Genomic DNA, 23,558 nt, shown 5'->3' on the forward strand with positions numbered 1-23,558 from the left:
GGCGCACAAAGCTACTTTTATAGTAAGTTAGACATTATAAGAATTTGATTCGTTTTCCACATTAATGGCTGGGGGTGATTATCTGTCGCTGAGTTCACAAAGCACTAAGATTCATCTTTAAAGATGAGTTGTCACCATTACCATACTAATTTATATTGAGACATCACAATATATGATACAAAGTTAAAGGGAAGGTACACCTTTGGTAATTGTCAAAGACCAGTCTTCTCACTTGGTGTATCCCAACATAAGCATAAAATAACAATCCTGTGAACATTTGAGCTCAATTGGTCATCGGAGTTGCGAGAAAATGATGACAGAAAAAACACCCTTGTTGGACGAATTTGTGTGCTTTCAGATATAGGAATAAAAGACTTCTAGCTAGAAGTCTTTCTTTTATTATTTTAGTAAAAAATTACCTCTTTCTCAAAATCTATGCTACTTCAGAGGGAGCCGTTTCTGACAATGTTTTATACCATTAACAGCTCTCCAATGCTCGTTACCAAGTCAATTTTTAAGTTAATATTTGTTTTGAGTTAATTACCAAACGTGTACCTTCCCTTTAAAGGCAGTGGACACTATTGGTAATTACTCAAAATAATTATTAGCATAAAACCTTAGTTAGTGACGAGTAATGGGGAGAGGTTGATAGTATAAAACATTGTGAGAAACGGCTCCCTCTGAAGTGGAGTAGTTTTCGAGAAAGAAGTAATTTTCCTCGAATTTGATTTTGAGACCTCAGATTTAGAATTTGAGGTCTCAAAATCAACCATCTAAACGCCAGACCTCGTGTGACAAGGGTATTTTTTCTTTCATTATTATCTCACAACTTTTACAATGAATTTAAGCTCAAATTTTCACAGGTTTGTTATTGTATGCATATGTTAAAATACACCAAGTGAGAAGACTGGTCTTTGACAATTACCAATAGTGTCCAGTGTCTTTAAGCTCAATCTTGGCCCTTTGTGAAATCGGCACCATCTCTGGCTCTGCTTACCATAGGCAAAAAATCTGCACTTGTGAAAGCAGAGAATTCCGTGCTTACGTCAAGAGTATTTCATGGGTTAGGTAGAAATTTTGGCTTGTGCGCATGTGTACTCCACATTACTAAAGCATTCTACACTTACACGGCTAGCGCAGAAATTTGGCATAATGTAAGCGGAGAGTGGTGATCGTAAGCGCAGAATTCGGTGGTAAGCAGAGCCATGAAATTGGGAACTGTGCCTTAGCATGAATTTTTTTGCCATGATAAAAACAGGATTACCAACCAAATTTCCACGTGATTTTCAGGATATAAGCAAACAACAGCTGAATACCCGTAACAAGCAATATGCAACAAATGGAAATTTGATTGGTAATCCTGTTTTTTTTATTGTCCAAGGAAGAAATTTCATGCTAAGTAAATTTTTGTGCTAAGCAGCTCTATGAATGGGCCCAGGGGTGGATTTCACAAAGAGTTAGGACTAGTCTTATCTCGAGTTAGGACCAGTTATGAGTCCTAACTTGGGACTAGCTGTACGTTTTTGATATCTCTTAGGACTAGTCCTAAGTTAGGACTAGTTCTTACTCTTTGTGAAATCGACCCTAGGTCTGGTAACTAAACTTACATTTGAGTTTCTCCGTCTGTGATCCTTTGGCCAAGAGCACCATGCCACTGAAGAGTTCCTTGAATATGAGACCCTTGTTGTTCCCACCAAATGCAAAGTACAGATGCTATAAAGAGAGAAGGAAAATCAAACCAAAAAAAAAGAGTTTAAGAAATTGTTTTTGAAAATCAAAGTCTCTTCAATTGTGTAGATCACAGCTCTACTCAAAAGGAGTCGTTCATTTTATTCCATCAAAATTAGTAGTTGATTACTTGGAGTAACAAGAATCAACTAGCAATAAATGAACTTGATTGAAACCCAGGGCGTTCCTTATTGCTGAAGAGAGGACACTACTCAACCCCCAAACACTATGAGGGTAGGAATTAAATTTCTACCTGCATGCCAATACCATACTGGTAAAGGCAGTGGACACTATTGGTAAATTACTCAAAATAATTATTATCATAAAACCTTTCTTGATTACGAGTATATGGGGAAAGGTTGATAGTACAACAAATTGTGAGAAACGGCTCCCTCTGAAGTAAGGTAGTTTTCGAGAAAGGAGTTATTTTCCACAAATTTGATTTCTAGACCTCAAATTAAGAATTTGAGGTCTCGAAATCAAACATCTGAAAGCTCACAACTTTATGTGACCATGCTGCGACAAGGGTGTTTTTTTCCTTTCATTAATATCTTGCAGCTTCGACAACCTAAATGGCAGATATCTGCTGTTGGATATCACATTAAAAACAAAATTAAATTTTTTTTTTTTTTTTAAATATACAAGAAAGACAAGAACATGTAGGCCTTTGTGTAGCTCATGTTATTTTTTTGTTTTACTACTTTTGCACACAAACTGCATAGTGCATACAATGGTCAAGATCATTAAATTAATAACCTGTACCATGCAAGCCACCGGTATTGTCTTGTGCCCAACACACAACATGTGTGTCTTGGGAAGCCTTCTTCACTAGGCTCTGATTACAGATTATTAGCAGAAAGGCTAGTGGTCAAATGAATCTAGTATTACAAGACTCAATCTAGTCTCCATCAGAACTCAATTTCATCATGGCGCTGTGCTTATCGAGGGATTCTGTGCTTACGGCTCCACGAAGAACCCGCAGAAATTCAGCAGGCCGTCAGCGTACCACGATATTACTGTTTCACCGTGAATGTGGACACTGCACACACAAACGCGTAGGCCTACAGGTCTGTCACTTTGAAATTTGGAAAAAAGGACAGATACTGTACATGTATTGAAGCGAGAGGTAGAAACAGATTGTCAAATGGCAGGAGAAGGGGGGGGGGGGGGGCATTGACGAGAAGGGGAGTCCTGCTGCTGCCCTGCCACACCCCCTAGGGTCAAGAATTCGTGCTTATTTATACAGGCAACAGCTGATTAGGAACCTTTTGCGAGCGAAACAATGCCCTATTTATTACAGTGCAATCTATTTCAGGTGGTGACCAACATAGACTGCCGATTTGGTTGTTTTTTTGTGGATATTAAATATTTTGGTTGATTCCTCCTCTACAAATCAAACATTTTAGGGCGTTTTTAAACATGGAAATTGGACCACGGAAGAAGGAAAAGCATGAGACAGTTAGCAGTGATCATGCTGCCTATGTAGCAGGATTCTCCACATGATGCCCAAGAAGGCATATTGGACCGTTACACGCAATTTTGGCCGAAAAACAGAAAATCGTTTGAATGAACCATCATAAAGAATGCTCAAGATTGCACAGTGAAGGGCATTTAAAATCGGTAAAGCCCTCCGCCGCCCTCGGGTAAACAACTCCTTATAAGGGAATGCTGTGCGCGTCGCGCGTATCGCGTGATGTGGCACAACTGTTTCAGCTGTTGTCTCGACCAATAGGAATGAGGAAACTGTCTTATAAAAACAGGTGCAAGGTTGAGTGTCACGCCCATGAATTAACACTTTTACCGGTCATAAGCAAAAGTTTATACACACCCACGTGACGCGCTCTCCACCAATAGGAATAGCGAAACTGTCTGAGGTATTTATGAATAACTAGTAATCCCCAACAAATTCCCCATGGATTTCATCACTGTCATAATCCACTCCTCAGTGGCCTTGAACTGTGCAAATCTATTATCTATTTAACACCCCCCCCAAAAAAAGCAGATGATAATCTAGAACAGACCGGTAATGTGATGTTCACTGAAAAACTGCGTATTGTTTTTGGATTCTGTGACTGTGGGATATACATAATGTGTATTGTGATGACCTTGACTTTTGCCAGTCTATTATGAATAAAACCTCATCCAGATGGGAGTGGGAAAATAATGTGTACATCACAATGTGTAGGTTTAAAGGCAGAAAATAACTGGTTCAATTGGAGCGGTTACTTTTGATCATAGGTTTGTCCTTTTTTCTCTGTTTTGATGAATAAAATTTGTTTACATTAAAGCATACTGGTACAAAGGCCTTGGACCTTGCTCTTGAAGTGGCACAGACACTTTCCTCTGGAAGGGCACTTCTTTGGGGAAAATGTAAATTTGAATTGGAACCTTGCAGAGGGCACCACAGCAAAAGCACGAGACACTACGGCAATTGCTGCAGAGTGTGAGTTATTTCGAGGCCTGCATACATACGTACATGTAGGTGCTTTGTGCTTGTTTTTAAAAATTCACACAAGTCCATTAAAGCAAAACAGGCAATTATTGTCATAAAAACTACAGACCAGTACAGTATGTTCACAACTCGACGATGGAAGAAGAAAACATCATTCTATATTGAGATTGCAGCAGAAAAGGGGGAACATATTCTAACTTGTCTCCAGATGTTATTTTTAAAAACCCTTGATTCTACAGTACGTGGTAGGCCTACTCAAATGTAATCAGAGACTTTTGAGAGGTGGCGGCAGCAGACATAACGGTCCTTTTTTGCGGCTCTGAGCATGCGCGCACATGTTCAGTATTGGGCGCATAGGTCAGAGCAGCACGCGCACTGGGAGAACTGTTAACAAAAAAGGACTGTCTCAAAGCCTCCCATGTCTTTCCAAAATGTAAATTTAAATGTTGTTCTCATTAAAGACAAATTGTGCAGTATCTTGCCTGCCAGAGAATGCCCCGGAATGCACCAGGTCACACTTTTTGCAAACACAGTCTATAAATACTCTGCTTTTTCATCAAGTGGTGCACGATACAGCCTCTCCCATCCACGACCCACTTGAGCTTATCAGGTAATGGAGCTGACTTTGTTTCAATCTTCCTGCCCCACAATGTTATCATCTTGAACCCAATTGATCAACACAAATCATATGCACGATTCCTGAAGGGGCATCCCCACCACTAAGCCTGTGTTAATTTTCTTCACCTACAGGTGTGCTCAAAGTGTGGCCACCGTTTGTTTTCTTATTGGCTCATGAATTTACATACCATGTACAAAGTGAAGTGAGATAATATTGATGGCAGCATGGCCGACTTGGCAACTTAAAACCATTACATTCTTGATGGTTATCACGAGCGGTAAAGTAGTTTGATTTTACCATGATTTTACATTAAAAATGTTCAAAAAATTTCATTAAAAATTCTCCTGAATGAATGCCATCATTCAAATAAAGTAAGTTTACTTTTAAGTTGAAGCATGATGCTATTGTTTATTTGCATCGGGGATAAAGAATGTTAAATTTGGATTTACCCATACAGATGTGTGTGTTGTTAGCACTGTACTCAGTACTTTCCTGAGAAAGTGTAGTGTTTTGTACATTAGCCATTGTACACAACTCTTTTTAATCTCAGGTATCTTTTTTAATCAAGTACAGTGTACAACTACCCGATCACAACAAACATGCAGTACCCAAATCTCCGTCTCTCACTCAACCCCAATCACGCATGGACCTTGGTCTAGCATGCCCCAGGCACTGATTCCTGATTTTTTTTTTCATTTGATACTTGGCGTTTGGTCGAAGCCTGAGTTATAACACGCACCCAAGTTCAAGAGAAATTCTTAACTACAGCCTAAAAGCCTGGACCCAATTTCATAGTTGATTATGCAGAACATTTGCTTAAACAATCGTCTGTTGAGTAGAAATTAACAAGATATCAGTTACAAATTGTACATGTGACGTGGTAGTTTGGCTGATAAGCTTATTCTGGTAAGCATATAGTTTTGATGTGCTAAGCTATTTTTGTGCTTAATAGCAGCTCTATGAAACTAGGGGCCCCATGATACTGTGCTGCACTAACAACAATATGGTAGTTTCACTTTTTTATTTTCTGTGAAATCTTTGTGGCGAGCCAGTCTTGGCGAGCCAGTCTTGGCGAAGCAGTCTTGGCGAAGCAGTCTTGGTGAAATTGCCAAGGGTCTCCATTGAATACATGCAGCTAGATTTGCCCGAGGGTTGATGCTACTACTGGCACATCATCTTCCTTTTCCGAGTTCATTAACATGAGTTTCATTGAATATTTAACAGCATACAATGCACTGGAAAATTGAAGGCGGCTGGCACTATTGGTAATTACTCAAAATAATTATAAGCATAAAAACTTACTTTGTAATGGGCAATGGAGAGCTGTTGATAATATAAAACATTGTGAGAAACGGCTCCCTCTGAAGCAACATCTATAGGTTTTTTAGGATAATAAAAGACTTCAGCTGAAGCCTTTTATTATGCATCTGAAAACACAAAGTTGTGCAACAAGGGTGTGTTTTCTTTCATTATTCTCTTGCAAAATTGATGACCAATTGAGCCCAAATTTTCACAGGTTTGCTATTTTATGCATACAAGCATGTTGTACATGTAGAATACAGGTCTTTGACAATTACCAAGCATGTCCAGTGCCTTAAAAGACATGGACACTATTGGTAATTGTCAAGGACCCGTCTTCTCACTTGGTGTATCTCAACATTTGCATAAAATAACAAAACTGTAAAAATTTTAGCTCAAATGTGGTCATCGAAGTTGCGAGTTAATAATGAAAGAAAAAACACCCTTGTCACAATCTGTGGATATTTCAATTAAATGTTTTGCAAGATGACTGGGGGTGGACGCACATGTACTGTGTACACTAGGTACAGGTTCAGAAATTTAGTCTGTAATACGTTCGAACATGTATTACAAACATGCTGAACAGTACAGTATCTGTGTACACTTACATAAAGTTTGTCATCAGTCACGCCCTGTACTTGTTCACCTGTGCACTACACTTACAGCCTCAGGTAATTAAATATGACCAGCTGGCAAGCAACACCATCAGATCTGACCATTTCTGACCTACTTACATACAAACAGTAACGCACTTGGGATTTTCAACAGGACGACCATCCGATTTCTGTGTAAGGAACACCATAAAAGGCACCATTTGACCTACAATGTACATGACATGTACTCGCTATTTCTTCGTAGAGGTGATGCACAAGCAGCGGGAAAAAAAAATTCACATCAGGTATGAAATATCCCAACCTTTAAAGGGTTTTGGTACTTTTTGCAGATCACAAAACACAATGTCCACCGATGTACATTAAACTTACACGGTTTGAAGATAATGATTGTAGAAAGCTTCCCTTATAAGTGAGGGGCTGTAATGTTTTAAGAAATGAGTAAAATAACGTCACAAAAATCATTTGCATCTCTCTACGGAGACAAAAATTATGTACCAGTACTGGTATTATGCAACTCTCCTGAAAATGTTGCACTGTGATTTTTCACTTTTTTTCTCAATAACTTGACGATTAATGAAGCCGAAACTTCTACAAGTAAATTATTTCACATTATGCGTCCATGTGTACACATCTTCATTCACAGAGAGTAGGGATTCATGTCATGGCCAAAAACTACACCCTTTAAAGATTTAAAGTACTTTCAAGGATGCAACATGCACAGGAGAGAGGAATGGATTTCCAGGCTGAGTTTTAAAAAGCAGGTTGCGGCAAAAAATCAATCAAGGAAAAATGTGCACTTTCATTGAGGGCCAAATCTTACTCACTGACTGTTTCTCATTGGATTGTTTATTTATTTGTGAGGAATTATCTTCTTGCTGATCACTAACCGCTACAATACACTGTGCACAGATGACAACCTGAAGAAATGTTTAAACCCGTTCAAAAGTCAAGATGCAACGTACATCGAAAAGATGGCTGGTCGTGATCAGCAGAATGACTAAAAAATCATAATGTTTTAGCACAAAAATATATTTTTTTGCGTGACTACCAAAGGTATTAGTCTCCCTTTAAAGGAACACGTTGCCTTGGATCGGACGAGTTGGTCTATAAAAAGTGTTTGAAACCGTTTGTTATGAACTGTATATGGTTAATATAATGACCCACACAAGTATCTCTCGGTCGGCCATTTATGGGAGTCAAAATTTTGACTCCCATAAATAGCCGACCGTGTTATTGGACGAGGTAAAAAGAAAACCACGCAATTTTGAGGCATATTTGTGTAGATCATTGTATTCTACTTTTACATCATCTTTCTAACCATATGCATTTTATAATAAACGGTCACAAAAACGCTTTTCAAAGACCAACTCGACCGATCCAAGGCAACGTGTTCCTTTAATGCATTATGACACCAACCTCACTCACAAAAGCTGTCTAATTTGACTGAGTCATACTCTGGGAAACTTTCCACTCACTCACCTCACATTGTATTAATAAAACTACGATTTAAATGTTCACGGATGACGACAGGCCTGGAATTTCATTTTTTGAACATGTTAAAAGGCCAAGACCATTTTCATTTTGAAATGGGCAGTTCTTAAATCTTAACGGCATTTGGAAACTTTTCGAGGGCACCAAGGCAAAGACCAGGGGCAACAGTAGCCTGCGTGTAATTCCAGGCCTGTGCTCATGAATAGTAATTTTGGTTTTTACCCATATATAGTCTCAGATCTAGCGAACGAACTTGAATGAACTTGCTCATGAACTTAAACAGGTTCCAACAACCAAGCTAACAAAACTTATCTTCCAGTACGCGCTAATCCACCAATCAGATGCTCGAACTACTAGGGGGATAAAAACATATTACTTCCTCTGTTTTATATCCTACTTCCTCTGTTTTTATTACACAGTGCGTATTGTGAATGTCAATGCGTTACGCTCCATATACGGACAGTGCAAAAATTACATCCCAAACTTTGTGTGTGTGCATGCTATTCGCCGCGAAATAACGTTCTGAAATTTTTAATTTTGCGCCTTGCATGTGAGACTGGAAGACAAATTCCTTATAACACAGGCGCTCGTGTGATAACTTATAATATGCCTGTATCGCAGGCCCTCTACAAACAGTGTATGCCCTACACACAACTCATGTCTAATTGCATGATCTTGTAACGCCTGATATTGGATTTCAATGCAATATCTACCCGAGCACAACGTGGTGAACAGCGAAGCTCTTTGCTCTCAAGATTCCCCACTTCATATTCTCTTCTTTGAGTTTGACAATGATGAATTTCCACGGCAGAATCGGGATATGAGATACACGACGTGCACAATGGGTGAATAGTGTGCATTTATACATGCCATTGTAGCTTGTTGTTTACAGTCACTAATGAGGCGTTCAGTGAAATGGCACATTGACAATGAGCACTTACATGTAACTTAACTTTAAACTAAACTTAAAGGAACACGTTGCCTTGGATCGGTCGAGTTGGTCTTTGAAAAGCGTTTGTAACCGTTTTTTATAAAATGCATAAGGGTAGAAAGATGTTGTAAAAGTAGAATACAATGATCCACACAAACATGCCTCGAAATTGCGTGGTTTTCCTTTTACCTCGTCGACTAACACGTCGGCCTTTTATGGGGGTCAAAATTTTGACTCCCATAAATGGCCGACCGTGTTAGTTCGCACAGTAGAAGGAAAACCACGCAATTTCGATGCAAACTTGTGTGGCTCATTGTATTCTACTTTTAAAACATCTTTCCAACCATATGCATTATATACAAAACGGTTACAAACGCTTTTGTTTTGACCAACTCGTCCGATCCAAGGCAACGTGTTCCTTTAATTGGATTTATAAAGCACTCTAACACTGTTTCAAAGCGCTGTACATTAAAAAAAGACATGTCAATTTGTACAACAATTACAGAGTAAATGCATTGCCTGTGCATATTTCATAATTTGTCATGTAATATGAGAACCCCAATTTGTACACACAATGTATACTGTGTAGACTAATGTGAAGCTGCATGACGGTCGGAGGTCTAGATAAACACGACTGTTTGCATTGCTTAGTGTACCAACAATCATTGACCACTAATAATATTCCACTTTTACATCAATAGCAAAGTAGACTCATACTATACAACTTCCTCATAAAGGGTGCCCTACCAAGCAGAAAATGCCTTGGTAAAATGAAGCATATAATGTACAGCCTGGGATGGTGGATGTGACCATTTTGTGAAAGACACATTACATGCACAAAACATAGAGCTTTGACAATTACCATGGCTACAGCAAACATCAGTTTACTGGTGGAACACACATAGTGCATACATTAAGTTCACTCACTCGTACATGTGTGTATACATGTATCCACTGTACAGACACAAACAATGCATCAAAAAGTGTATTTAATGCTGTCACCTAACACATGGCATGACAGTTTTAAAGATAAATTTGGAAGTGTAATGAACGATCTCATTTGGCCATTAGAAGCTGATTGAACGACATTTATTACGCATCCATGAACACAGTGACAGCCCTATCAGTACAGGTCTACAATGTACACGTAGTACATTAAATACACAAGTACTGTAGCTAAACATTTGTAATGGTACACACGCTTATATCCTTTGAGTTGATAAAGAGCAGTTATGAAGGAAAGCACAAGAGATTCAAATACAGTTCACTGCAGCACTACATAGCAATGTATTCTAATGATAATAATGGAGTCTCGGAAAGCGTGGGCATCTACATCTTTGATGAGGCACGCTCATGGCTTGCTCATGATACAAAAACAGTTCAAAAGAAAGGGACAAAAGTGTATGTTAAACGTATGCATAAATTGGCTCAGTGGTTTCTTTCACTGCCTTTCACCTCTGTAATCCACTACTATACACAAAAGTTATAGTTTAGTTTGAATACACAATTTGTATAGGTTTACTGCAATAAGTCTGCTGACACTGTTCATATTTTTCACATCCAGTATGATTCCAGGAAGTAAGAATTTATTGCAATTTTGTAGGAAACATACAAATCGCGCAAATGTCACGAACGCAAGAGCTTTAAATCCACAGTGCACACCATACATCATGTAGGCCCTACACCCATTTCTCAGCTCAGTGACAGTATTGACTGTTGGTAGAGCTGAATTGTTAATCCGGATTTCTGTGTTCACCCACAAGATTTGCAACTGAATTAATCATGTTGTCACTTACAAATTATTTTGACATTTCTCGTATTGTTGCAGGTGCAAGTTTCACATGAATTTTTTTTTTTTTTCAATGATTTAATGAATTTTATGGGGAAAAAATTTAATAAATTTTAGTAAAGAAAACGGATATCTGTGCAAACAAAACGCAACACTGCAGTCTGGTTGACACTGTATTACTAGAACAAAATTGAACGATCTGCAAAAATAATCTGTAAATTTAATACAGAGCACTACACATGGTGTAATTACTTCAAAATGCTTTGAATCAATAGTGTGAGACATGACAATGTATCGTCCATTAAGTTTAATGAAGGCTATAGCATGTTCTCCACAAAATGCAATTGAGCACACAAAACCCTATTTGACCTTGTGAATACATTAATCGAGATTATAATGTAGTCACAACACTGACAAACAGATACACTGCAACTGAATGTGCATGGAGGTTCCTACCCATTGAAACCATGGAGGTAGAATTGAAACAGAGGACTTAAAATCACAATCTACATGGAGGTGTTTTGACAATACAGAGCAAATGGCGAATTCGCGAAAAAACAATGGGGATGTTACTAAAAACACACTAAAACCCGGTTCATGTATCATGTTCTTCATGTGAATGGGATACGAATGATATCACAGGGCTGTTTTCGCAGAAAATGTTTTGCAGAAAAAGTTTCGCAGGAATTCAGCACGAGTCAACTGATGCGAATTATTTGTTGACGTCAAAATTCGCAAAATAAGTATGAAATGGGGCTTAGAAACGATGAGAGAACAAAGAGAGGTCCTTACTTTTGGGGTAGTACAAACATGGATGATACCTGTTCAGGGGCATACACGTTTCCAATGAAATCATGGAGCTAGAAATACATTGCAGATCTTGATCTACCATGTATCCCCCGCCCCGCAATGGTTAAACAAAATTAAGCGCACATTGTATGCGTGTATATGGTCAGTGAACTAGTAGTTCCACAAAGACCTAAATATTGAGAAAACTAAAACTCAGCCTCACTTTACTGGAGAGAGAGATACCGAGTCGTCATGTTTACTGAACATTTATCAACAGTAGACATATCATAAGTTACTAGAAAGCCGAGAGAGGTCACTCTGAACCATAGTCGACAACGGAAACGCACGGACGACGTAAAGAAATCTTATAACCGCACAGAACAGCACCGCTAAAAAAATAACTCACCGAAAAAGAAAAATCAATACCCAAACAGAACTGTGTGCAGATACATGCTGACAGGCAAAGCTACATGTTTAATATGAGTCCAACCCAATAACAGAGACGCAACCACTAGACAGGACAGCCGAGGGAGGAAATGCCTACTCCAGCTCATTACATCCAGTACTCTGATTTTAAACATGATGAGATATTTTGAGGGCAGGGCAAGATACTTTGAGAGGGATGGCAAATGCATAAATGCTTCCCCCCCCCCCCCCCCCCCAACAAGAAACGTCATTTACATTGCAAATTGTTTTGCTCTGAGGTCAAATATTCATTTTACAATAAAAGCCCCCTCATCTTTCGGCATTTCACAACCATTCCTCTCATTCAAATTCACAATTGTACAATTCCTTTTATGAATGCTGTGACACTGACAGCCGACTGACGACCTTCCTAGAGGCAATGGAGGCAAACGTAGGCTTGTCAATGTCATTGCCATGGTGCCCTTGAAATGTCCTAGTCCAAATTGTAATTTTCCCCTCATATAGTATTTAGTTCACCTTGTCATTGCCATGGTGCACTTGAAATGTCCAAGTTCATTTTACACTGTACAAGTTGTAATTTTCTCCTTTCACAAAGACCAAGAGCTACGTCAGTTACATGTATTGCATCACAGCGACCTCCCTCAGCAGTTAAAGGCAGTCAAAATAATTTTTAGCATAAAAGCTTACCTGAATACAAGTAATGGAGAGCTGTTGATAGTAAAAAACATTGTGAGAAACGGCTCCCTCTGAAGTAATATAGTTTTTGAGAAAGAAGTAATTTTCCATGAATCTGATTTCTTCAACTTTGTGTATCCAATCAAGCTCAAATTTTCACAGGTTTGTTATTTTATGCATTTGTGGAGATACGATACACCAAGAGAGAAGATTGGTCTTTGAACATGTTGAAAGTTACCAATAGTGTCCAGTGTCTTTAACCGCTGACCAAATGGCAGTTAAAACATCTCTTAAACTTATCTGGCTGCCTTGTTCAGTGTTGAAAAGCATCCTAATTTATGAAATGAAAAGCTAACTGGTCCTGCCGGCAGGTCACTGAAACAAGCCCTGACGTACAAAATGGGTTCACTCAATGTTAAAGTAATGACACCAAAGCAGGTAAAGGAGCCGACCCATATAAACAGATTTTGGTCAGAACCAAATCCAATATAAATAAATCACCTCCGACCATAGTGAGAGATGATTACCTGTACAGAAACTGACATAACCGAATTGACTTGCACCATTTTCTTGATGCAGGTTGGTGACAGTCACTACCTCCCCCAACAAATCCCTTATAAATACATTTAAATCACCATTCATTATTTATTTAATGATTTAGTTGGTTCTTGTTCCAAATGTTAATTTCATTGTTTTTGTGATTTTTCTTGTTATTACACTTTTTTATACCTTCTATTTCAAAATGTTTTAATGATTTATGTACATGTATGAATTTTCCTGATGTTCCAATTTTCAAGTTTGGACTAGCAGACAGTGTTTGAGTACACTTTTGGTAATCCTGGCCAACATGAGCACGAACGGGCGAATACCTGATTTTGTTCCGCTTTTATATATTTTTTATTTTTCAGACTATTTCTTGGTTTTTGTTTTGAGAAATGGCCAAACAAATAATAAATAATAATATGATAATGTATTTGGGTCTGTCCACGCTAATGGGTCTTTTTGGTTCCAAAAGATACCTTTTTGGACTGTGACTGGGAGGGTACACAAAATACAAAATTTTTCCCTGTATTTTGTTTTTTACAATTCTCTGCTGATAGTGAGTGTGCTTACCAAACAGTATAACAAATGTCTTATTATTTAAGAAGTTACGCAGTTTTCTTTAGGACACATTGTTTGTAACGAGGACAGACATTTTGTATTGGAATTGACTAGAAATGGATGACACAAATAATTAATTAATTTATTTACTCAAAGGTTAATTAAGTTAGACCCATTGCCCCTATTTTTATGGTTATCTGTAAAAACCAAGAGTACCTTGAGGTTTTTCAGCTGGTATGAATGTTTGTTTTTAACATGGACAGACATTGTGACAAATATCTGTCCATGTTACAAACCTAATATCTTCAAGATAACTCTCTGTAGTTTCTTGAGTACCCACGCAGATGTCTTGGTTTTGCCTAGAAACATTCTTTGCAGGGACAACAGAATTGTAGGGGACAACATTTTTGGCAATTTGTTTATATTATTATGCCTTTCTCACCATTTATGTACGAAATGTCTGTCCAACATTCCCCTGTTACAAACATAATCAACTTGAAGATGATCCCCAGTTATTGCTAAAATACAGATAAATGTGTCTTGCTCTTTGCAAACAAAAACCTTGAAGTGATTTGGAATGTGCATGGGAAACAGGCTTGACAAAACTCTTCTTGTTTATTTTTGTCACCCATTTATAAAAAAAAGTCACATCAAATGGTCCCATTAGTGTGGACAGACCCATTTAAGACAAAGGTGTGACAACAGGGGAAAAGTAGCATAAAATGAAAGAATTCATGGTTGTTTTAGACATAAATATACCCTAAGCATTAGGCTCAGATTACTACTGGGGTAACCGGATTTTCTTGGGAGTCGAGCGTGTGTAACAGGCTTCCGATCAGATTAAATGGCAATTTACCGATGCACTCTACAAACTGGACCAAAATAGACACTTGGATAATGACTTAAAGGAACACGTTGCCTTGGATCGGACGAGTTGGTCAAAACAAAAGCGTTTGTAACCGTTTTTTATAAAATGCATATGGTTGGAAAGATGTTTTAAAAGTAGAATACAATGATCCACACAAGTTTGTCTCGAAATTGCGTGGTTTTCCTTCTACTGTGCGAACTAACATGGTCGGCCATTTATGGGAGTCAAAATTTTGACCCCCATAAATGGCCGACGTGTTAGTCGACGAGGTAAAAGGAAAACCACGCAATTTCGAGGCATGTTTGTGTGGATCATTGTATTCTACTTTTACAACATCTTTCTACCCATATGCATTTTACAAAAAACGGTTACAAACGCTTTTCAAAGACCAACTCGACCGATCCAAGGCAACGTGTTCCTTTAACAGCTAGGCAGAGTGAATCTCTTTTATAATACAAGGTCTTCATCAGACATAATGTGATGTTGACAATTACGGAGGCTCATAGTATGCACCATTCAACCTGTGTGCTGAACATGTTAAAATGATTTATTTAACAGGTCCAAATCCTTCTTTTTCCACTTAGACTGTGCGAGTCTTACACAAACAAAAATTTAGAAATCTACTTGAAAATTGTATTATATTTTTCTACATCAAATCTTCTTTTAAAATTTTATTCTAAATAAAAATTCTTAAAAATTGAAAAAACTACACGCTAGCAGAAATGTCTGTTTGTAACGTGGGTTTAAACGTGCACTTGAAAGACTAGTTGCGATAACGTAACCCTCCTCCCGACGGCCGCCAGGAGGGTTACGTTACGTTATCACAACTATTGAAGGACCTACATTAGTTTTTTGTTAAACTTGTTTACATTATTAAATTATCATGTATAGACCTGTAGACCCATGTGTAAAGTGTACAGTACATGAGATACATAATGTAGATATGCAGGCCTACATTGCATGTGATCATTTGTACAATACATACATTATGTGTATAAAGATAAAGAGGCAATTGCAGGGGTTGAAATTAAGTGTATTTTCATGGTAGTCAGCAGGGCTAGTAACCAATAATTTTTAGTAGCCCTGATGAGATTTTGGTAGCCCGAAAGACACATTATGTCTCGCGTCACGGCTCAAACTTTACAATACACCATAGCACAGTTCTTTGTTGTTTGTAATGATGATTTTTGCATTGTTTTTCCACTAGCCCGTCGGGCTATCAAACTGGAAAAATCAGTAGCCCGGCTGTAAATCTGGTAGTCCCGGGCTAGCGGGCTAGTGGCAATTTCGACCCCTGCAATTGACAAATTATAGGCCTATATGTAATTATGTATGTATGCACACTCATCCATGGTTCTTAATTTTCAAATGCGGTACATGCGTTAGAAGCCTTACCTTAAAATCCCCCAAAAAGTATGTAGCAAAAAGTAATCTTGTGATCATGAAAGTGGGTTGACATTTTCTACTAATGAATCCCGATGTACAGCACTTGTAAACAATTTTTTTAACATATAGAATTGTCATTGTAGGCCTGCAAATTCCTATAGAAAACATGAGGTTAAATAACAACAAATTGTTTTCCACCTACGCCAAAACTATTTTTGAATTCTGAATTTCTTTAAAAAATTCTGCGTCAGCTTTGATTTATTCATAGTCCTTGGAATCAAGTCCTGATTGATTGTTTGTCCAAATGCAAACGTCATCCGCCAATGCAAACACCATACTGTCCATATACGTATGAAAAGTGCAATTACATAGCAACGGATTCGCAGAGCCCAATTATACAAAAATTCACATTTTTTTAGTAGAGGATGGGTTACGTCAGTGGTAGTTTCAAAGTAAGTGCAAGTGTGTATGCTTGGTTGGCTTTTGAATGGTCTTTAGATGCGTTTGGATGACTCTGGAAATTAATGTCAATAAAAACTTACGTGGTAAAGAAGTACAGCAGCTTCGGAAAGTACAATTGTGCATTTTGAGAAACTTTTCACTTCAAAGTACTATGGTTATGGAAAACGATGTCACTTTTTAGCTCAAAATTATGAATAACTGTAGGACATGTAAGACCTGTTACTCTTCTTACACTGTGTGTTCCTATGATTTATGCCTATAGGCATAGTTTTTGCAACTATTTCTCCACTATTTCTCCAGAAGACATTCAGAGCATACTGATCGAAACGTTGAGTTGAAACCAACGGTTCTTTTCAGAACCACCCCAACTCATTTAGAGATTAACACATGGTGTTACCGCAAACCTTTCTAAATCGTATTTCTTCCATTCAAAGTTTCAAATTCTACACAATTGTTTGTCATTTTCCAGGGCTCGAATTTGTGTGGAAAACCAACAAGATCAGAATATAATGGAATGTAAAATTTGCATACAAGGGATTTCAGAATATGATTTGGTTAAAATTACCCTTACACCAATTTGTGTTTTTTAAAAGCACCGTAAACTCAGATCAAAATCAAACAGAGAAACACTTTCTACAGTAAGTTGAATAATCACGAAGAGAAGATTTGTCACATTTAATTGTGGTTAGGTTCATCCTTCAATAGTCTTTGAGTATACTGAAAGATTGCAGGCTCAAAGTCTGAAATAACACAAACAAGACCGCCAGACTTCAACCTCGTTCCCAGGGGTGATCGATCTCGCCGCGCCATTTTTTCCCAGCATGCCTTGCTCGATCATAACCCCTGGAAGTGTAACTCCAAAATATCCAAATATAAGGGATATTACGGCGTTAATATAAGGGATATAAGGGATATTACGGGCGTTAGTCGCGCACACGCTGGATGCGCCGTGTGTAATGAAAGTCATAAACTTGCCTTGGTGTTCAGTGTTGCGTATACGCACGCGTTTCGGCGTGTAGAGCTTTTTGGAGACGCACAGCGTTTTAAATTTTGCGCGTATATCAGGGGTCGAAATTGCCACTAGCCCGCTAGCCCGGGACTACCAGAGTTACGGCCGGGCTACTGATCTTTCCAGTTTGATAGCCCGAAGGGCTAGTGGAAAAATAATGCCAAAATCATCATCACAAACAATAAAGAACTATGTTATTGGTGTATTGTAAAGTTTGAGCCGCCTCGCGAGACATAATGTGTCTTTCGGGCTACCAAAATCTAATCAGGGCTACTAAAAATTGTTGGTCACTAGCCCTGCTGACTACCATGGAAATACACTTAATTTCGACCCCTGTATATCATAGCCAATCAAAGACACGGATCGGAGTTTCGCTCCCAGGGGTTAGGGACGTACGCAGAGCAAGCGTGATACGGCGCGCTGCCCATGGTAGCGAGGTTGGCCAGACTTGTTCGATCGTGAAAGCTCTTCAAGCAGAAAATATTGCTTAACATTTATCTGCGAAGCAAAAAATTAGCAGGGTACCAGTCACAAATGGTATGTATGTTACATGATGTTTCGGCTGGTAACCTTGTTCTGGAAAGCATAATTTTGTTGTGTGCAGCTACTTGTTGTGCTTAAGCAGCTTTATGAGATTGGGCCCTTTTTGTGTGAAGTGGGCATGCTTTACAATTGGAATCACACTGATGCATACCTGTATGGTTTCGATTTTGAAAGGGCAAGGACATGAGGAAATTGTAAATTTCCACTGGAGCATTTCAAAGGCACCAAGGCAATGACCAGGGGGCATGGAAGCAATCGCCTTCGTTGCCTAAGTGGAGTATCAGGCTTGTGGTGATGCAAACAGTAAAAAAGACCTTGCAGACGAGACGAGTTGCCACTCATTTTGTTGACCCTCTAGATGTACCTGCCAACATATGCCTCAACCATAATAACTAACCAATCACCAACGCAAGACACGTCACTGTGTATTCATGGTGAACAGACGTCTTCTTCATCACGTGTTTGTTTGTTTAGATGATCTTCCCATCAAGGGAACTTGGCAAACTCCAACAAGGTGACATAAACGCCAAGCTAGCAACAGCCAATCTCTCTCATAATATACAAACATTGGCATGTATAATTATGAATTGCACAAATCAAGAAATTATGACTCAGCAGAGAGACGACAATAATAAGTCACTGTGAAATAAGCAGTTTGCAAGTCCTGTAGTCTAACCACTGGCCCACATCTCAATGTAAAACCCATCAAATAAAATTAATCCAGGAAAAAGCGATGTTTTTCTCATGCTGCATATGACTGCATCTCATCTATGGAACACACTTCCATCACTATGTCAAATCATCGGTTTCTTTTCCATCGCTGTGTTTTCACTGTGTAAGCAACACGCAGACCCCGTTTCTCAAAGTCGAGAGTAAATGGAAGCGCAGAGCATAGTCATAATTCCAGTTGTCGGGTGCGTGTACGCAGTAGCAGCGAGTAAGAACCGCCTTTAATATTGTCCAATATACCTAAAAAAGGCTATAATTGCTGTGGGTACCAAGGGTTATTTTGAAGCCTGACAATAATAAGTACTTAAGTCTTTAAAACTAAATTTTGATTTAAAGGGTATAAATACCTCTCCAAGCTTGGTTGGCATTCCATCCCCAAGTACATCCTTCACAAACACGGGTCGGCTCATGTACCCAGCAGGGGTGGAATAACGTTTAAACGCCTCCCGTAGACGCTTAAATTCTTCATCAGACACTGCAGAAGAAAAAAAAAACCAATCGGTTATTAGTAGTTTCAAAGTCAAGAGGTTTGCATCCCGACGATTGAAGTAAAGGGTCACTGTGTGCTTTCTTTTTGTTGTCTTCTGGTTTCCGGTACACATACTTTGATGCATTTTATAGCGGAGTGTCGTTGCAGAGCGGTCTTGTTCACCGGACCCAAGCTTCGGTGTTGTCAGTAGCAGAGAGTGGGTTCGATTCCCGGTCATGACACATGCGCCTTGAGCAAGGCACTGAACCATAGTTGCTTCATAAAAAGTTGGGAAGGTATACATTGTAAAGCATTCTGCTCTACCAGCCAAGCTCCTAGTGGATGATACCCATGCCTACATCCTTATGGACTGTGAAAGGGGGTAACCCTGTTTCAGCCCAAGAAATAGGTATATAGGGTGAGACATGTATCTCAATACAAAATATTTAGAGTTATCTTTGGCCATCTCAACTGGCTGAACTTCCTGCAACCAGTGATTTCTCAACAACGCTGACGTCAGTATTTTGAGCCACAAGCTGATCATTTAAGCCTTTTCTACTATTGCCCCACCCCTTTTTTGGAAGTGCTCTTTGCAAATTGAAAATGGCATGGAATCCCTTGAATTAATCTTTTGTTCTCTTTTTATATAGAAAGCTTAATTACTATGTTAGTTTTTTATTTTTACTGGATTATGTGCAATGCCGGTGTCAAATAAAAAAATACTTTGGAAACAACTCTTATCCAATAAATTTGTGTGTGGATTGCCTTTCTTGATTACAAGAAGGATCAGACTCAACATAAACAGGTATCAATACAAGAAATAAAACAACCTTTTTACACTACAAAAAAAAATCACTTGTTCGCACATATGGGTCCAACCTATGTTTGTTTGACAGACCCTTTCACACTACAACATTTCAATCTGGCGTTGACTAGCGTAGAGCGCTCGACCATTGTCAAAACAACCCCTGCTCAGGGGACACATAGACATACATGTATGAACAGAACTACTAGTTCTTGTTGGACAGTGTGAATGAAAGGGGAGAGGATTTGAAAGTGTTGAAATTTGATAAAGTCAACAGATCCACCTGTAGGTCTACTGGAATCATAGCTTTTGGCACAGATAACGCTAAACGACCTAGATACAAGTGTTATTTATACATTTATAAATACTGCAGGCAGTTTCGTTATGAGCACGTGATAAACAAGACTAAGTGTTTAAACATGGGTGTGGCGCGCAAGCTTTGTGTAAGCTTGGCAATATTTACGGGTAATGCAATATTAGTACACTGGTAATCAATGTACAGCTATGTATTGAGTGTCACATAAGGACACTTTGCGAAACGAGGCATGACAGCATGACAAAAACTAAAAGCTTAAACGTACAACAAATTTTAGATAGCTTTTTTTCCAACATAATTTTTACGCTTTTTAACGAAAAGGGCATTATGAATGGGAATAAAAATGCTATGTCCGGCCCGTTCTTGAACGTTTGTTTAAAACCTTGCAGGGTCAGGGTCGTGTGATAAAAGGACCTTACATTGTACATGTACCTTTGCTTTGGCCCTTCACTGTATGGCCACAACACTGCAGCTTTAAACTAACGAAACAAGAACAATTTTGCCTTCAGAGTGTACTGCATAAATTTGCCTAGTTTTCATTGGAACACACACACAGCGACTACCATAATGTACATCATACATGATAACACAACAACCCCCCCATCTTGCTTACATGTAATCATCAAATTCCAGGCTGATACCCAATACAATCTTGTGGACATCAAACACCAAACAGCATTTTGTGTCATCGGCCAACTTCTGGGCTGAACTTTGATTTTGGTCTTCTTTGTTATTTGACTATGTCATTAATTATCATCAGTAGGACAAAAATTAAACACGTGGCTTAGAATTGTTAGGTTGCAAAATGACTAACTAAAAAAGGAACCGTGTTCAGGAATCAGACACATTAATTAGTGAAAGATGCTTTGACCCTGTCACTTGGTGTATAAAACTGATGATAGACAATGGTCTGTTGGTGGAGCACGTACAAGCAATGATTGTAAAAGATTAGATAAATGAGTGCAATGGTGATAATATTTTCAAGTTGAAAAACTGAACCATTCAATGGGCGTGGCCAAGTTATATGGAACTACAATAGGGAGGTTTAGCTGCACGTTCCACTTGAACGTCAGAAAATTGTGTTTTAAAACCTCACGTTTTAAGCCTTCGCGAAGTTACCATGTGAAAGGCTATTTGTGTGAAAGGCTATTTGAGTTGTGTGCAGCACAAACACATGCACTTTTTGATTTGTTTATAATCGAATACAGCGGTCGATGACGCTACATGTATATGATGTGCAATCCATCTATTGCAAACCGCTCATGTTGAAAAACTACTCAATTGCAGAATGTTCCCACAACTCCAGAAGCTACAGCTACACCAACTGATGCGTTTCAGGCTTGTTTAACTTCAAAGGAGAGCCTTTCACAAAGTTGCAGGTTTTCTGTTAAAGTGTTCTACAAAAACATCCCACTTTGCATGGTTGTATTGTAATCATGGTCATGCACAATACAAGAAGGTACTAGAAAAATATAAGAAAGCTTTTGTCATTTTATCTCGAATTTTACTTGAATCAATGGAAAAATAAACTCACTTGAAAGTTTTCAATCAAGAGACCAACCAACTTAACTTCATCACATGTATGATGTAAATTGATTTGTTATGTTTTAAATAACGAAGGGCACTTTAGTCTTGTCATGAAGGGATTTTGTGCAAATCTTGTTGATTTCAATTGCGACTATCAAAATAAGGAACAGTGATTTGTGAGGCCTTCGACAATGCGACACAATGATGTGTCTACTATTAGTTGCTACTTTAAAAATCACCATTTGCTATTCAATATTAAAGCCATTATACACTTTCGGTAAACAGTATTGTCCAAGTCCCACACTTCCTGTATCACAACTTATATATAAAATAACAATCCTGTGGAAATTATGGCTCAATCGGACATCGGAGTCGGGAGAAAATAACGGGAAAACCCACTCCTGTTTTCGCGCGTTTCGCCGTGTCATGACATGTGTTTATAACAACTCCGTAATTCTCGTTAACGTGAATTTATATTGTCTTACCGTTTTCTCAAAAAGTAAAGCATTTCATGGACTAGTATTTCAAGAGAAGTCTTTCACCATTACCTTCTGTAAACCCTGTAAATTATTTGTAAATCTGTGAACTTTTTTTTTTTCTGTACCGAAAGGGTCCAATGGCTTTAACATGATTAAGATTCAGCATTTACATAAAATAAATACAATGTATGATCAGTCAAATATTTTGCTATGCAAAAAAAGAAAAAGGCTCATGCTGGACAAAATCGTTCCCTGTTCTCTCTGTAGGGGCAGTGCAGGTTGTGTACAAACTACAACTGGAGAAGTCACTCTTTCAAAAAGTGTAGTGTAAACAACCACAGATCAGTATTGTTGGTGGTACGGTGTGACTGGATAACTTTCCGTGTGACCATCGTATCAATCATGTGACTGAGCATGGAGGATCTACCTCCACTCCATGTTCCATGTTGTGAATGTGAGTGAGTAAACAAGGCAAGGTCAACCATGGCCAGATGACATTGTCAACTGCCTGTCAACACTACCGTACAGACATTAACATTATATTACAAACAAAATATGGCAGTACAGACAGACAGTAACATTACAACAGGAGCATTGGCCACAACCCAACCTACACTATACAACAGTGCACTGTTGAGTTAAACTGTTGCCGTATTTACAAAACGACTACGACGAGTCACCACACACACACGACGTCACGCACATCATCTGCCTGGGAAAACGGCAAAATACCAGTTACACCCCCACGACAAAAATCGCTGCAAATAATGGTACAAACCTCGTTTTATTGCGTCCTCATACGGTATAATTGAGGGCCGACTCTCCTTATTTCCCATGCTGAAATATACAAAGTTTCTGAGTTCTACGACTCGACAAAATACACAGTTGTTTTTACACCATCGCTCTACATGCTGACTGTGAAATAGCCGCCATGTTGGCTTACTACACTATTTTTCAGATAGTCACATGATTTAGGCGGATTGTTGTGCGTGTGTGCGCGGAGGCGCTGTGTACGCTCCAATCGAACTGCGCATCACTCGGAGATTACTGC

General features: G+C 38.7%; 1 protein-coding gene across 2 annotated transcripts in view; it reads right to left on the reverse strand.

The window, feature by feature from the left end:
- The window catches only part of LOC139938046 (ubiquitin carboxyl-terminal hydrolase 32-like), a 71,935-nt gene extending 48,445 nt beyond the window's left edge, over window positions 1-23,490 (reverse strand). For both annotated transcript variants that reach the window (XM_071933398.1, XM_071933397.1), the window contains exons 1-3: window positions 23,286-23,490; window positions 19,259-19,386; window positions 1,608-1,713 (exon numbers count right to left, since the gene is read on the reverse strand). In XM_071933398.1, the coding sequence (XP_071789499.1) occupies window positions 1,608-1,713; window positions 19,259-19,386; window positions 23,286-23,343 (292 nt within the window). In that variant the 5' untranslated portion in view covers window positions 23,344-23,490. The remainder of the gene's footprint in view (window positions 1-1,607; window positions 1,714-19,258; window positions 19,387-23,285) is intronic.
- Window positions 23,491-23,558: the final 68 nt, after the last annotated feature.

This window comes from Asterias amurensis, chromosome 6, assembly GCF_032118995.1.
Source record: "Asterias amurensis chromosome 6, ASM3211899v1".
Lineage (NCBI taxonomy): Eukaryota > Metazoa > Echinodermata > Asteroidea > Forcipulatida > Asteriidae > Asterias > Asterias amurensis.